Below are 16,591 nucleotides of genomic sequence, written 5' to 3' on the forward strand. Positions count from 1 at the left end.
GTTTCCTTGGGTGGATTTGCTGAAAAGATTCCAGCTTTAGCACCTAAGATGAAACAAAGGATCTAGCTGACGGTCAGGTAACTTCTGGCAGGAAGAAGCCCTGAGATGGAAGCAACTATTCAAGGAAAAAATAAAACCTTGCAATGTAGCATATAATGTTAAAAATACAGCCCATGGTATATGGGATTTGGAGAAGAAAATGTTCTCTTTCTTCACCAACTATCCTCTTCCTTTGGCCCAATTTATTTCCCTATAGTCATAAAGCCTTACAAGCTTTGCAAGAATGCTAGGCATTTTGTAATGAGGAGATATATTCTCCACTTACTGAGAATGTGTTTCTGTTCAGGGAAATCCAAACGCCAACATGGCTGTTGCCGTTTTAGCAAGACATAGATCTCGGGGCTGCATCTTGAAAAAGTAGATATGGCTTGTGTAATACAAACGCATTTGCTTATGTTTGATGTCTACTATTAAATATTCAATACTATTTATGATGATTTATGCTAGAAGAACTACAAGAAATGAAGAAATCCAGTATTCCCTGAATTCTTCATGGCTGTAAATGAGGTAGGGAAGCAGAAGAGACTCCATTTTAGAAAGGCTCCATCTCTGCTGTTTTTCTACTAGACCCCATTTCTGAATAAGCCAAAGGAGCTATGTTCCCACTTCCAAGGGGAAGCAAGAAAGTTAATCTGAATTTTGTTCTAGGTCCCAAACATCTGATAACATCTAAGAAGAGCCAAAACCCAAACATGTTCCAGGACATTATCTTCCAACAAACCACGGCCTACACTGGCATCAACACCCCCTACCTTCAGTGATTTATGGAATAACAGCTATTGGTCACCCAACACTTGCAGTTGATCAGACCCTACCCTGGATTCCTGGAGAAACAAATACCTCAGACCCCTTTCCCGTATAAAACCCTAATCCCAAGCGATGCTGAAACTCATTCTCCTTTCCTTTCTGAGTCTCCCAGACACTCCATCTGCTATTTTCTGTCTGTCACTCATGCTATTCAATAAATTCTGCTTTCACTTTCTCCAGATTATATTTGATTTTTTCCTGCATGAAGCCCAGGACCCTCTTACTGTTCCTGCGGGAGACCCCTCTGGGTCCCAGCCTGCCTATATCATAAGTATATGGTAAAAATTATAGTTATATTTGTGTCAACATACCACTTTTTATGGGTTCCTTTTTGGAGCCAGGGATGGTCCTTTGGTGGCTGTAATGGTTTTTAGGTTATATCTATCTCTGTTTGTCTGTTTATCTATAGGTATATCTATTGTTCTTTTTTGTTTCCTTAGTTGTTGGTGGTAAATATACAGGATCTCAGAGTCTTTTTCTGCTAAAGGCGGCACAATTATACATATTTGAAGATTAACACCAGTACAAGGAATATCCACAGAAAGTAGTTCTAGTACCATAACACTCCAAGTAATGGAGAGATTATTATGTATGTAATCATACAAATAAAAATCTGTATCGTATTAGAGGCCAGTTTCTTTCAGATACCACTTTTCTTTGGGCTGATCAGCACCAATTACTGACTAGTGCTTTTTGGTCCCACAAAATACAGTAGGAAACAGGCAGTGCAAATGAATGAATTCTGCATCTCCTAATTACAAGGCTGGCAACCTCTTCCTCCAAACCCTCAATCTTCTTAAGTTCTCAGAGAAAATTTTCCCTTGGCTGTAGCTTATCTTCTTGTCCTTTCTAATCTCTCCCAGTTTGTATATTCATGTTGTGATGCTGTTACATTCCTTATAGTCAAAATGGATCATCAGCCAGTTGCTCAGACAAAGGAAACAGCCACTAATCAATGCAAAGCATAGTCAGAAATTTACCTTAGTTCCTTGAAGGGGTCTGCCCTGACATTAGGTGTCTCTATAGATTTAGGGAACACTGTGCCCTCCGCTCCTGTAAACAAAAGAAAAAAGCAAACAGAGGTTGGAGACTTTGCATGTCACCTGGGGACACGATCAGCACAATGAGTGGAGCTAAATGTAGTGAATCCTTCACACAACCCAAAGCACACATTTTGCCATTGGCTTTAGCTTCCTACCTTTAGTGAGGGGGGGGGGGGCACTGAATCAAATCATGCAAACAGCCTGTGAAAAAACAAGGAGCTTCTTTTGAAAGTGTTCTTGCTGAGATCAGAGTGAGGCCATGAGGCAAATACAATGTTAACATTAAAAAAAAAAAAAAAAAAAGCCTAGAAATGGCACAGTCTAACTCTTGTCTCTCATCAACTATTAATAGTTACCCAACTGGAAATGTTTTGAAAAACAGCAGCTGAAGCCCTCTTATTTCAGTGTGGGGCACAAATCATAGAACACATACAACATCTCAGCAGTGGGTGGATGGTGGAGAACACTATAACACTGTAAACTATTCACCTAATAAAATCTAGCAAAAACATTTTTCCCTAAAGTTCTACACTATTATCTTGAAAAGTTAAACAAAACAGAACACTGTGAGAGATCATTTGAAGTTCAGTGCTTTCACACTTTGAGTATTATTCAACATTGATCCCCAACCCAATCTAGACAGTTAGCTCTTGACCTTGCTACAAGCTTTTATCTTTACAACTTGTTATCACCAGCTGAACCTTCCCAGCCATAGAGGTGGTGATTATCTGATTTGTCTGCTCCCAAAGTGTTTTTCAACTCATTTACGCCTCAGTTTATCACAGACAATTGCACTGAATATTAGTTTTTCAATTAAACTTAGCTAGGCAGTATCCTGTACTTTGAAGTAAAGGTGTTGATTTTTATACATTTTTTTGGTGTAGTTCTTTGAAGCCACAAAAAGGGGCAGAATAATACCTTGTATGCATGTGTGAATTTCTAGAATCCTCTTGCATTGCTATGATGTCTAGAATTCCTCCATTAACCACTGATATTACAAATCCAGATTTATCTTAGCTAAGTCTAGGAAAATGAAACGGTTTCTTGACTTTTGTAGCAACTGTAAAAATATTTAATCTTTTTGATACAAGCAAGACTACTGCAAGTAAAATCAGCAAACAATGCCTCAAATTTTAACATCATGGATGGTCACTAAAGTATCCTGGTAAATGATAACTATTAATCTGAGCTAGCATTTTGAGTGACTACTACAAGCCAGATACCATCATGTACACATCATATGTACTAGCTCATTTATTGCCTGCAACCACCCTACCAACAGTTGCAGTAGGCAAAGAGACGTTTAGTGTAGGGACATTAAAGATCTTTTTCTGCCCATAGACACTTTTGCCTTTCAAGACACCAACCCACCACCTTTCAAATATATCAAAATGTACCCACAGTCTCAATTATATACAACATTTTTTTATGTAAATTTCCTAAGCATGTTGTTTTATTATGCATACACTATTTTGCCCTAGTGATTTAAACTTTATTATGTTCTTTATAAATGTGGTGGTTCATTTTATGTGTCAGCTTGACTTGGATCATGAGGTAATCAGATACTGAGCTAAACACAACCTCTGGGTGTGAGGGTGTTTCCAGATGAGAGTAGAATCAAAGGACTTAGCAGAGCAGTGTGCCCTCCCCAGTGTGGGTGAGCATCAGCCAATCCTGTTGAGGGCCCAACTAGAACAAAATGGAGGAGGAAGGAAGAATTAGGTTCTTCCTGTCTAACTGCTTGAATTGGGATATCAATCTTCTCCTGCCATCAGTGCTCCTTGTTCTCAGGCCTTAATACCCAGACTGGAATCTACACCATTGACTGCACTGGTTCTCAGTGAGCCTTGGGACTCATTCTGAACTATGTCATGAACTTTCCTGGGTCTCCATCTTATAGACAGTAGATTGTGGGACTCCTTAGCTTCTATAATGACTTGAGCCAGTTTCTTATAATGACTTTCTTCCCATAGGTAGATCCATATTGACTCTGTTTCTCTGAAGAATCCTGACTAACACAATAAGTGAATAAGATTGGGTTGGATTATAGACTATAATGTGGCTTTTGTTACACATGTATTAAATTTTGTTTTGCAGAGCATACAATCCACATCTCCAAGATTTTTGTGACCCTTTGAAGAGCGCCTAGACGAAAGATACTGTAGAGGGTGCCTAGTAGGTAAAATAGGCCAGGAGAAATCACGGGACATGAGTGACACATTGGGACGTGGTTCTAAAGTGTCTGACCCAAGAGCATGGCCTTAGTCACCTCTCAGTACCATCTCAAACCTGTTATTGAGCAATTCCCATCTGTCACTACTGCAATTAACAGGGGCTTCCCTTGAAATCCCTTCCCTTTCTATTCCTTAGAGATGCTTAGTTCTGAGCCACTGGAACCTATTTTTGTTGTTGTTGTTGTTGTTGTTTTTAATGATTAAAAGGAACAATTATACACCTGATTAAGGCTAGGCTATGTTATTTCTGTTTACATACACTGTGTCGACTCTTTAGTACCAGCTCATATCTCCCCTTCCTCTACTAAGAAAACTACGAAAACTGCATGAGAAAGAGCATTACCTCCCTTAAAATCAACCCTAATTGTCTGGCTTACCGATACAGCAATTAGTACTGCTCATAGACAACCTTCATTATTTGAACTGGTATTAACATGCTGTGAGGCTTTGTGTTTCACTGATATCTCCTGTATCCTCCTATCATTTTATAAGGCCCCTTGAAGCCCAAGAATACCTACTTCTTAGGACTATGCAAAATATATACATATATAAGGATATATACTACATTTATTCAGTTCAATTGTCCAAAAATGAAGAATGCCATTTTCTTAAAATGAACCTCAAAAGCATGCACTATTTTCTTTATTTTATTCAAGCTTTGTGCTGCGTCTGTTTCTCCATTTGTCAGATACACTGACCAAACCTCATTTGCCACTTCTTAACATCTGGCTGTACTAAGCTCAGGAAGGAAGTGCTGTACCACAGCCAGTGGCCCCTCACTCTGCCACCCTTTTAAAGAAATTCCAAGGGGGATAGAAAAGGTTATATGAAGTCATCTAATACATTATGGGTGCTCACCATATGCTTGTGGAACAACCATGGTCTCCGAAGGTCACACACAGAATACAGACAGATTCAATTTTAGGTTCCCTAGGCTTCCACCGGACGCCTTATTGGCGTCCAATTTGGTACTACTTATTTCCAATTGGTACTAATACTTCTATGGGAGTACTAATTTACTGTCATAAAACTCCTCATGTATCACATTGCATTTTTAATGAATGTCCAAAATCCAACTCCTTTTAACTGTGCCTCTTAAAATAAAAGAGCTATGCTAAGAAGAGAATATTATTTGGGCTAAATACAAATATTGCTTTAAAATAAAATGAGATCAAAGGTCTGTAGTTTATTCCCCAGACCAAGAAAACTAATTGTCCTACAAGACAAGTGGGGCTAAAAAACAGGGGCTCACAGTCACATGACTAGTGAATGCCTGAGCTGAGATTCATATGCAGGCATCTGAACCGAGGCCCTACTTTTAGCCACTATACCCTAGTGTCTTGTTTTCTGAATGCCAGGAGAATGTGGCACCCATAAGGTGGCAAGACAGCAAAACCCAGGGGTCTAGGCTCTCATAGAGGATCTGGGTGGTTGACGGGCTCTGGATGTGGGATCAAAGTAAAGGGCAAGACACTCACTAAGGCTCCTTTTGCTCCCACCATCCAACCAGATGCCCTCTGATTTTGTTTTTGATGCACTTTGCCACAGGGGCCTATACGTGCCATCCATACTGGAAAACAGACTCACAGATATGACTTCTCAGGGGAATGTACCAGAATTTCTCATTATCTGAGTGTCCTTGGGCATGAAACCCAATCTCTATGATGCTCAGTTTTCTTCTCTGAAAAGAAAGGATATTAATGGTAACTTTATCTCCTAGGGGTCTTGGAAGATTGAACGAGATCTTTGGCACATAGAAATCAGCAGATGATAGTCAATAAGATACTGCTTATAGTACTAAAATATTTATGAAACCTATTTTTTCCTCCCCTTATCCAGGTCCTCTATGACTCTTAAAAGTGACATTTTTAAAGCACATACTAGAAACTAGAAATTATGGAAATTGTTTTAATTTGATCATTATTATGAGGTAGGGACTATGCATGTCTGTTGCTACGGATGTGGAATCTGACACTCAGGGAAGTCAGGGTATTTTCCTATGGTTGCACAGTGAAAAGGAGGTGTCAGAACCTGAACTCTCATCTTTTGGCCCTGGAACCAATGTCTGTGACTACTATTCTAGACTGTCTCTTTCATTATATTAAATCATTCTCTACTTGTTCAGCTTTTTATGAGATATGAACAAATCCCAATGTTTATACCCTCAAGTAACACTTGCTAAATCTCCCCTCACCTCTCTTCTGAAAACAATCCACATGCACAATGAGATGAGATATTAATACTTTTCAAAAACACCATTTATTTCCAAGTCCTATCAGGCTTCTGCTTTTAACACCATTTTTCACTCTTCTAGAAGCTGCAGAGTGGACAAACATCCATCAGGATGAATTCTCCCATCCCCTATCTGTTCTTAGATAATAAATTATTCTCGATTTTATTATTTCAAAAAGGTTTCTATTAAAGCCATACCTACTGATTCCCTCTTCTGACACAATATAATTTACTGGCAATAAATGTTCATAAACAGTTTGAGTGAAAAATCCATAAAGCCATTTCAGTTTTATTTTAAGTTCCATTAATGTCCCTCAAAAATGATTTCATCAATGTGTTTCCATTAGGTGGTTCTCTGCCCAATAACTTAATTCCACACAATCAATTAGGAACTTATAAAGCATGTGACAGGATCTATCTAAAGTGTTTTGAATCACCATAAAGATTAGCTCAGTGGTTCTTTTTTCCTTGCAGTACAGGTAGGGGGTAAACTTGTCAAAAAATCTCAAATCCCCTCCATTGCCATAGTAACAAAAAGCCAGCTTCTCCTCTCGGGAAAGCATACTCAACTTTGGAGGCTTTCCCCTCAAAGTGTCCCAGATGTCAAGAGACCTGAAATCCAGTCCTATCTCTGTGATCCTATGCAAATCAGAAGACCTCTCTGACCCTTGATTTCCCCAGCTGTAAAATAAGGGATGGGATAAGAAGTGTCAGAGCTAAATTGTTTTCCCCTCAAATCAAATATTTCATCAGGTAACAATTTAAACAGATGATTGTCTTGGCCACCTCCATTCCCTACCAGGAAAAAAAAAAAAAAAAAAAAAAAAAAAAAGAAAGAAACCTTGAAATATCAAAAGAAAAAATGCTAAAACTTTTCTGTGTTTAAGGAGGAATCAAATAATAGCAAACAGACTTTTGTCCAATTTCAAACTGCATTTAACTGGCAGAACTGCTCGCTAGAAAATAAATTTCATAAGAGATAAAACAGTAGATGGAAAAATTTATTATAGAGGAAGCTAACTGCAAAGCAAAACCCTGGTTCATAAGTCTTTAAACTCCAAAAAAATTGGGGAAAATTCAATTTTGTAAAAAATAAAAAACACTAAAGTGCCTAAACCTGCATATGTTAAATAAAGCCATGAACCAAATCCTGAAAGGCAGATTCACATCTGCAAAACACGCTACAAGAAAATTGGACTTGAGAGAAGCATTAGACACAAAGGAAGAAATACTATACTAGATGTTATAATAGTAGGAGCCAGAAAAATTGGATGATGAATCAAATTTTTGTTGTACACGAAGAACTGATCTTTCAGACAGTAATTTCAAGGAAAACTTTCAAAAAGGTCAGAAATGGTTTAAGTGTGCTGTTTAGAACATTGATTAAGGAGTTAAGCTGGCTTAATGGAGTTTGCTCTGGTAATTCTTTCTTGATGTGCATGCATTAAGATTGGCACAATTATGATTAACGCTTTTGTATTAATGAACATAGACTAAAACTCATCTTTGGGCTTGAATCATGGGGCCAAAATAGTCAAAATGCCGAGTTAAAATATCTAATCACCATTGTTTGAAGTCAAAACATTTTAAGTGTTCTAATCCGTGTTGCTTGGGTAGATATAACCTGAATGATAACCCTAAACAAGAACCGTATTTTACTTGAAAGGATATATTTTTATACCAATATTAGGTTATAAAATCGACAACAGATTTCAATCTAAAAAATGGTGATAAGAAAAATGGGAGAAGGAATGATTTGATCTCCTGAAATATCAGAGAACCGACAAACCAAAGACCTGATTTTTAGTGCTGCTCTTCTATGAGTTAGTTTATTATATGGCCTTTGGCAATTTGTTTTCTAGTCTTATTTCCCCATTTGTTATACAAAATGGGGGTGGAGGTTAGATGATCTATAAGGTTGTTTCCAGCTCTGCTGTTTTACAATCCTCCAGATAACCTGGCTGGATAAACCCAATGGACCAGGAAAGGGACCAGAAAAGGAGGCTGGTAGGTTTGAAAAACCCAACATTCAACATGTTTTGAGCAAGAAGGTCTAGAAATGAGCCAAACAGACATGGAGTCCATAGTATAGGAGAGCACAGTGTATTCCAGTAGTGTGTGCTATTAGTTTATTTATTTATTTTTAAGTTTATTTATTTACTTTGAGAGAGAGTGATCATGTGGACTGGGGATGGGAAGAGAGAGAGGGAGAGAGACAGAGAATCCCAAGCAGGCTCCACACTGGTAGTGTGGAGCCCTATGCGGGGCTCATACCCGCAATCTGTGAGATCACAACCTGAGCTGAAATCTAGAGTTGGATGCTTAACTGACTGAGCCGCCCAGGCATCCCTGAATGCTATTTTCAAATAAAAATATCTAATAGTTACAAATAGTGATAAAGACTTGAAAGGAAAAAAAAATGTCTTTGAAATACAACTTGGGGTCATAACTTGGTCTGGCAGGTAAGTTTTCCTGAGAAAGTGAAATTCTGTTGGTATTTGTAAAGTGATTAGGAAAAAACTAGTTAAGAGGGGGAAGTGGCAGTTGAAAAGATAATGAAAAAACATCAGGGTTGGGAAGTTGAAGTTAATAAAGATCTGTGTGGCCAGACTATTTTTTGCAAGGGTCAGCAGCATGGGATGAGACTGGAAAGGTGGGCTGATCTGGGTAATTCAGAACCTTATAGGTCACGGTGAAGGTTTTCAGCAGGGATCTGGCTCGATCCAACTGGCATTTTTCAAGATCACTGAGCCAACATGCTATCATCTGCATGTTTGTATCCTCCTAAAACTCATACATTGAAACTCTAATCGTCATTGGAACCTCACCATGCTGGCACCCTGATCTCAGGCTCCCAGCCTCCAGAACAGTGAGAAATTCTTATTGATTAAGCCATCCAGTCTATGGTATTCTGTTACAGCAGCAGCACCAGCAGCTGACTGAGACACTGTATCATGGAAAAGACACTTGAGGAGGGTAAGGATAGATGCAGTGGGGCAGAGAGAGGGATGGTGGGAGGTTGAACCAGAGAATTGGCAGCACAGATGGAGAAAAGTGGATGGGTTTAGGAGATATTTAAGTGGAAAGCCAATGGGATCTGGTGAGGCACTGGACAAGACAGAGAACAATGGGTATCAGAGGGCCCAGGGGAAGAGCTGACATGGATGGTCAAAACCAGGTGATTAATACTCAAAGCCAGTGGTGCCCATGGCGACCTTCTACATCTCCAATGAAATCTAGTTTTTCACATTTGATATATTAATTGCAACTAAAATTGCCTTTACTTAGTAAAAGAAGCTGCTCTGAATCTGACTACATTTTTCTTATGAAGGTGTAGGCAATGTGACAAGGAAACTTACAGTCTCCCAAAGTATTTATAAACAGGAAATATTTTTTTAAAAAAACTATGAACAGTATAGTAATTTCTTGAATAATGAACATTGTCTTCCTTGCAAGATAACTTTCTAGTTACTCCAAAATTGTAGCTAAGCACGTTTCACATTTCACATATCTGCTACTGTTTAAAAGCTTTCTAGATACAGGAGAAATGGTTTTTGCCTTGTAAGTCCAGACTAGAGAACACAGTTACATTTTAATATTTAAATATTCCTTAGAGGCCTATTTTCCTGAATAGCAATCCCAATATCATGTTATCCATAAAAGTGTTTCGTGGGAGTGATCACAGGAAATTCCTCAGAAACAGTAGTTTTCTATTTATTTCATAACAAGAATTTTTGGCTTTCTCCTAATGGTAATGTGCAGTGAAAAATTCTTTTTAAGGAAGTGGGTTGGGTTATGTCTAATCTGGGATTTAAAATGAACTGAGTAATCAGTGAGATTGCAGAGTTTCCATGAATTTCAGGGCTAAGCACTTTGAAGGCGGCTGTTGGCTTCTGAAAGCCTTCCCAACATGAGCAACAAACAGAAACTTTGAGTGGATAAAGTCACTTGAAGTAATTTAATCCCATTGTGTTTCTCTGGCTTCTGGTAGCATTTAATAAACTGCTCATGCAAAACATTTGTAGTCATTACAAGTCATTTCCAGGATACATACCAAATATTTTCTTTTCAGGAATTAGGGACAATTCTCCTGACCAAAATGTACAGATAATTAATTCATTCAACAAATATTTATGGATGACCTATTCCATAAATGGTTTTGGGGGGGAAACAGATTCAGGCTTTTCTTATTTATGAGATCACAAATACAATTTTCAAAAAATATATAAAATCTCTAGCCATCCTAAGTGTTGTAATATTCATTGTCTATCAACATTTAACAATTACCTACTCTGTGGCCAGCACTGTATTAAGGCAATCCTGGCTATGAAGATCTAACGTCTGCCCTTATGAACTTTTATGGTGGCTAGACAGATACTGATTTTTATAGTGACAATTATTGTAAATCATGTATTCTCAGTGGGGTTAATGTAGCCCCCAAGGGTACAAACACTGGTTCTCTTTTTTAAGTTTATTTATTTAGAGAGAGACAGTGAACATGTGCAAGTGGGGGACAGAAAGGGGGGAGAGGGAAACAGAAAATCCCAAGCAGGCTCTGTGCTGGAGCCCAGCTAGGGCTCTATCTCACAAACCATGAGATCAAGACCCGAGCCAAAAACGCGAGTCAGATGCTTAACTGAGTGAGCCACCCAGGTGCCCCCAAACACTGGTTCTTAAAGGCACAAGAAATCTTTCTCTGCGCATAGATATACACACAATGCATAAAATGGCTTGCTGCTTTTAAGGAAGAGTAAGGAGAGGACTGTAGCTGGAGCGGAAAGAGCAAGACCGCCATAAGATTTCTGAGGAGTCAGGGGCAAGGTCACGTAGGAGCATTTGGTCCATGTGCGCGTTTGAGAATTTTATCCTAATAGGAAAAGGAAGCCATTGAAAGGCTATAGAGAGGAGAATGAGATGATCAGGTATGTTTTTTTAAATACTCTGGGGCAGATATTAAGGACTGTCGGCTTGTCACATTTTAAGCACAGCACATCCCCTCTTGCATTTGTCTATGATGCAACCTGGAAACCCAAACTACTCAACTTCTCAGACTCCCTTTGCAGTGTTAGGTGGCTGTGTGATACAGCCTTGGCCAGGGAGATGTAGGAACAAGTGTCTGGGGAGATATTTTCTTCCCAAATTGAAAAAAAAAAAACAAAAACAAAAACAAACCCAAAGCCTAACAAAGAAGGATTTTTGTTCTTTACTCTTCCCTTTCTGAAATAGAGAAGCAATGCTTTGAGGCACAGTAGCCCTATGAGACCATGTGAGTAAAAGCCATATTGCTAAAGGTGTGAAAGGAAGAAGGTTGAAGGAATCTGGTCTCTTTATAACATTGTTCTGCTATAAGCCTTGGACAGCATACATCCAGAATTATTATTACATAATAACAAATCCCCAACTTGTTTAAGCCACTACTGGTTAGGCTGTCTGTTATTTCCAACAAAATCGAATTCCAATAGTTACAGGATCTGACTATACTGTATAAAATGTAGTACAAGGGATCAAGAGCAAATGCATGCAAATCAGTTAGATGGCTATTTTAGTAGCCAGGTAAGAAATGATGGAGGCCTAGACTATGTAACCCATAGGGAAAAAAAACGGGAAAGGTGAACGTGACAGGTACCGAAGAGGTAGAGTTGAAAGAACCTGGTAGTATGATATGAGGGGTAAAGGGGTAAGAAATGTTCAGGTTTTGGGGAAGAGCAAAAATTTAGTTTTGGCTATGATGAATTTAAGGTATCTGTGGGTTTTCCAAATTCAGATGTTTATGTAGGCAGCTGGATACAGAGGTATATTACTCAAGGCAGAGTTCTAAACCACTGGCATAGAGATTTTTGGGATACAGATGATTATGGAAACTAAGAAAATGGGATGGGTGGTCTGATCCAAAAAATGGTGAGAGTGATAGACAAAGATAGCCAGCGTCAGAATTTTAAGGGATTCCAACATTTCAAGTTTTGCTATCGGAGCATGAACTATCAAAAGAAACTGAAAAGAAATGGCTTGTGAGGTTGGAAGAAGACCAGGAATGGGGTAACATAGGAAGTCAAGAGAAAAAAAGTACTTCTAAAAAGTGGAAGGAGTTACCCATGTTAATTGGTACTTGGAGGTAAGAAGGGAAATTAAAATGCCCATGAAGGGGAGCCTGGGTGGCTCAGTCTGACTCTTGGTTTCAGCTCAGGTCATGATCTCACAGTTTGTGAGACTGAGCCCTGTATCGGGCTCTGAGCTGACAATGCAGATCCTGCTTGGGATTCTCATTCTCTCCCTCTCTCTCCAACCCTTCCCTTGCTTTTGCTTTCTCTCTCAAAATAAACACATAAACTTAAAAAAGAATGCCCATGACATTTAGCAACACGCAGATCACTTATATAATCAGAGTCATTCTATCAAGAAATGGAGGCAGATTCTTGTGGGCAGGAGTTAGTGGGAAGGGAAGAAATTGTTATAAGCAAGAGCTACTACTTTTTGACAAGAGAAATATAGTAAGATAGCTGAATATTGGATATTGGATATTAGATATCAGAGTTTAAAGTTCCAGCTCTGGTTGGTAACAAAACTTTTATAGGGGCATCGGTCTGCTCTATGGCACCTGCTGGGTAGAGGCACATGTGCTTAGCTACTTGAATGTCCGTGTGCATAATGTGGATATTCAGGTTCATATAGATGGGGGACTTTAATAGACATGTACACTGGGTAAAGTGTAACAAGTTCAGGGTTGTACAGGAAGACTGTGAAGAGGAATATTATACTGGGCAAATTATTTAGCTTTTTCAAGCCTCAGTTTCCGGCTTCATGGAATGGGGATTATAAAAGTATATATATAAGGTTGCATGTCCTTGAACACTAAAGTGTCACCAAACAACAGATATCATTATTTATTATAATAGAAGATTAGGCCAGTAATACAGAAGAATATCATTAAATAATTTGAATGGTAACCATGGAGAAAAATAAAATAAGACAATTTAACTGAACTGGCCATACCATCAAGGTGCACATTTTATATATTTTTGTAGAATGTGAAACTGCAGAGCAATTTAAAGATCCACGTATAAAAATATTCTGGCAAGATATGAAGAGACAAGTAGTTTAATTAAACAAACTCTACTCTAGAAACCAATAGACCAGAACTCATGCTCGGTGTATCATTAAGCCAAAACTGGAAAATATAAAAGGAACCATCCAAGCAGCAAGCAACCTCATTTTAGTTTCTTATGACTGCACTATTTTTGATAGTAAATAAAACTACACAATAAAACAAAGAACTTCAACTCACTGGATTTGTGTAACAGACAGAATGCTGGAACAAGGCAGCCTCTAAGTTAGGATGGTATATGAACAATGGAGCATCATCAACAAGCCGAGAAGGCTGCTTGGCAAGGACAGCACACCTGGGCACGAGAGAGACTCCATGTTCTGTGTTCTCAAAGATGATGCACTGTGTGTCTCATGAATGACATGAATGTGGCACTCCACCCATGTTCCCCTCCAGGTCTTTGCGAGACAGATGGCCAGAATCAAGCCAACAGTGCAGGGAGATGGGGGAGAGAATGGATACGAACTGCACGATCAAGTTAAGGACAGCACTCGTTCTGCCTACCCTTCCTCTTGGGAGTGAGTGCAAAATGAACGCCCCGAATACATGGCTTTCTTAGGCAAGACTCAGTTCCCAAGTGTCTGTCTCACAGTGTGAGAGCAAATCAAGACTCTGAGGCTCAATGGACGCTGGTGAGACCCAAGAAAACAACACATACATGATTTTAAGGGCTTCCTGGTCATTGAAAAAGAAGTGGAACACTCTGTGCCTGTAGCCAAGCAGCTGGGGGGTGATGCTTTCCTATAGAGAAGGAAATTGAAACATTAATTGAGGACCATGGAGAAACACTGTCTAAAAAATAATTGGAGAAACTTATAAAGTCATTTACAGGAGATCAAGATGACGACTTGAAAAGTAAGGACCAGCAAATTGAAATCTTAATAAAAGTCCTGGATGTCTCAAAGCATTAGAACACTTGAATGCTTTACTTTCAGAATACAATCTTATATGAAAGTAAGCCTCAAAATGGGGATACTTTACAGGTGACTTAAAGATAATTTTGATTTGGGGCACCTGGTTGGCTCAGTCGGTTAAGTGTCCAACTTTGGCTCAGGTCATGATCTCACAGTTTGTGGGTTTGAGCCCCACATCGGGCTCTGTGATGAAAACTCAGAGCCTGGCGCCTGCTTCAGATTCTGTGTCTCCCTCTCCCTGCCTCTCCCCTGCTGACACTCTGCCTCTTCCTCTCTCAAAAATAAACATTAGAAATAAAGTTTTTAAAGAGGTAATTTTGACTGTATGATTTTCACCTTACACACTGTATAGATTTCTTTTACCTTTATCCCTAGTATGGCCAGCATGTCACTTATCAACATCCATTCCTTTGCCAACAAAATATTGGTATTATTCATGGAAGCAAAGTACGCAGCTAAATACTTGCTTTCCCAGACTCTCTTGAAGCTAGGGGTGGCCATTATGACATGGGTTTGTCTAATGCCATGTAGGTAGAAGCCTACTGGGGATTTTTCTGTTCTAGTAGGAAGGGACAGATATGGCTGGTACCACTCTTATTTCTGATTATCAGTATAATCTGGAGCTGTGAGAGCCATCTTCCAACCATGAGACAAAAGCCAGGTGGATTTCAGATATATTGACCCAGACACCACTAAGCTACCAGCAAGTGTCTATCAATAGACTACGTCTTATGAGAGAAAACCAAGTCCCTAGTTATTATTCATTTGAGCCACCTTGTGAGAATTCTGTTATTCACCCCTCCCTGCATAAGAGTCAATACCATTCTACCCAAGACCAAGGAGAGAGAAGCAAACAGACCCTTTAAGATGATCATACTCTTCACCTAGAATTTTTTTTTTTTTGCCATAAGCCAAATGACCAAAAGTTGGAAACCACTCTTACTAGACCTTCATATGATATTGAAGTACTTTTTCATTGATCGCTGACTGCAATTCTATGTTCTCAGCCAGAAAGTTTTTTTCTTTTTTAAGTGTATCAAATTCTTTAAGGCCCAGCTCAAATACCTCCTCCATAACGAATCTTTTCCTGGTCCTCTCTCAGTTATCACTAATTGCTCCTTCTTTTGTGCTTCCATAATGCATAACTGAAATGCTGAATGAACACTCATTTTATTCTATCTTGTGAGACAGTCCATTGAGTGTATGCTGCCTTCACTGTCATATAAAGACCACGTCATGGGATTCTTTGTTCTTTTCTAAACAAGATGCGCAAACTCAGATGCTTTGAATTCAATTTCCTAGGTAGTAAAAGTTGTGGAATGAAACAGAAACTTCTAGAGGGAAGAGGTTTGAGCTGGTCAGTATCTGCTACACCATTGTGACAGCCTGACACATCTTTGTCCAGGAACGGAAATGGTTAGAGCTTTAGCTATTCGGTCTCAGTGGTACAGTCTCCCTTCTTCTCTAGCAGCTCTCTTGTAACCTCTCCAATTTACTTCAGTCAGTGAAACTTCCCAGAACCCAAGTGTCTCAAGTTTCCTGTCTGGTTCACAGTATGTGATGAGCTCCTGTTCCCTACAACAAAAAGCCCAACATTTGAACATGACATGATCAGGCTTAGCCCCCCTCTTTATCTTCATCTGTGGCTTGATGATTTTTAGAACAATTGATTTGTGTTTGTTCTCCCCATATTTTTATCTCTCCTCAACTTCAAGCAGATAGTAAGACCCTCTGCATTTCTTTGATGTTTGTTTCCAGCAAGTGAAATGTACTATTATTTGTGATCTATCATTCTGCAAGTTTTGATAAATAGGTACAGTCATGTATCTATCACCATAAGCAAACACAGCACAATTTTATCGCTCTGAAAATCTGCTTCCCTTGCACTGCCCTTCTGTAGTCAATCTCTCCCTCAAGCCCCTTACTCCTGGCTCCCACTGTCCTCAGGCCCTACAGTGTTGCCTTAGCCAGAACATCATATAAATGGAATCATTCAGTAGAGGGTTTTTGGGTTTGCTGCTTTCGCTTAGCAAAATGCATTTAAGTTCCATGATGGAAGGTTTTCAGCGCATCAAAAGCAAAGCTGCCTCAAATCGACAGCTATTCCTGCCCTTAGTGAAGGCCTAATCTGAGTGGAGAGTGTGCTGGCTACTCTCCCAGGGAGGGAAAAGAGAAGAGTGCCTTGGAGGGAAGCCCAGA

The 16,591-nt window shown here is 39.2% G+C and overlaps 1 protein-coding gene across 1 annotated transcript in view; it reads right to left on the reverse strand.

The window, feature by feature from the left end:
- Positions 1–16,591, reverse strand: part of SGCD (sarcoglycan delta) — a 394,307-nt gene that overhangs the window by 108,358 nt on the left and 269,358 nt on the right. The window contains exon 6 of the mRNA XM_030328591.1: positions 1,848–1,920. Coding sequence (XP_030184451.1) covers positions 1,848–1,920 — 73 coding nt within the window. The remainder of the gene's footprint in view (positions 1–1,847; positions 1,921–16,591) is intronic.

The sequence above is a fragment of the Lynx canadensis genome, chromosome A1 (assembly GCF_007474595.2).
Source record: "Lynx canadensis isolate LIC74 chromosome A1, mLynCan4.pri.v2, whole genome shotgun sequence".
Classification (NCBI taxonomy): Eukaryota; Metazoa; Chordata; class Mammalia; order Carnivora; family Felidae; genus Lynx; species Lynx canadensis.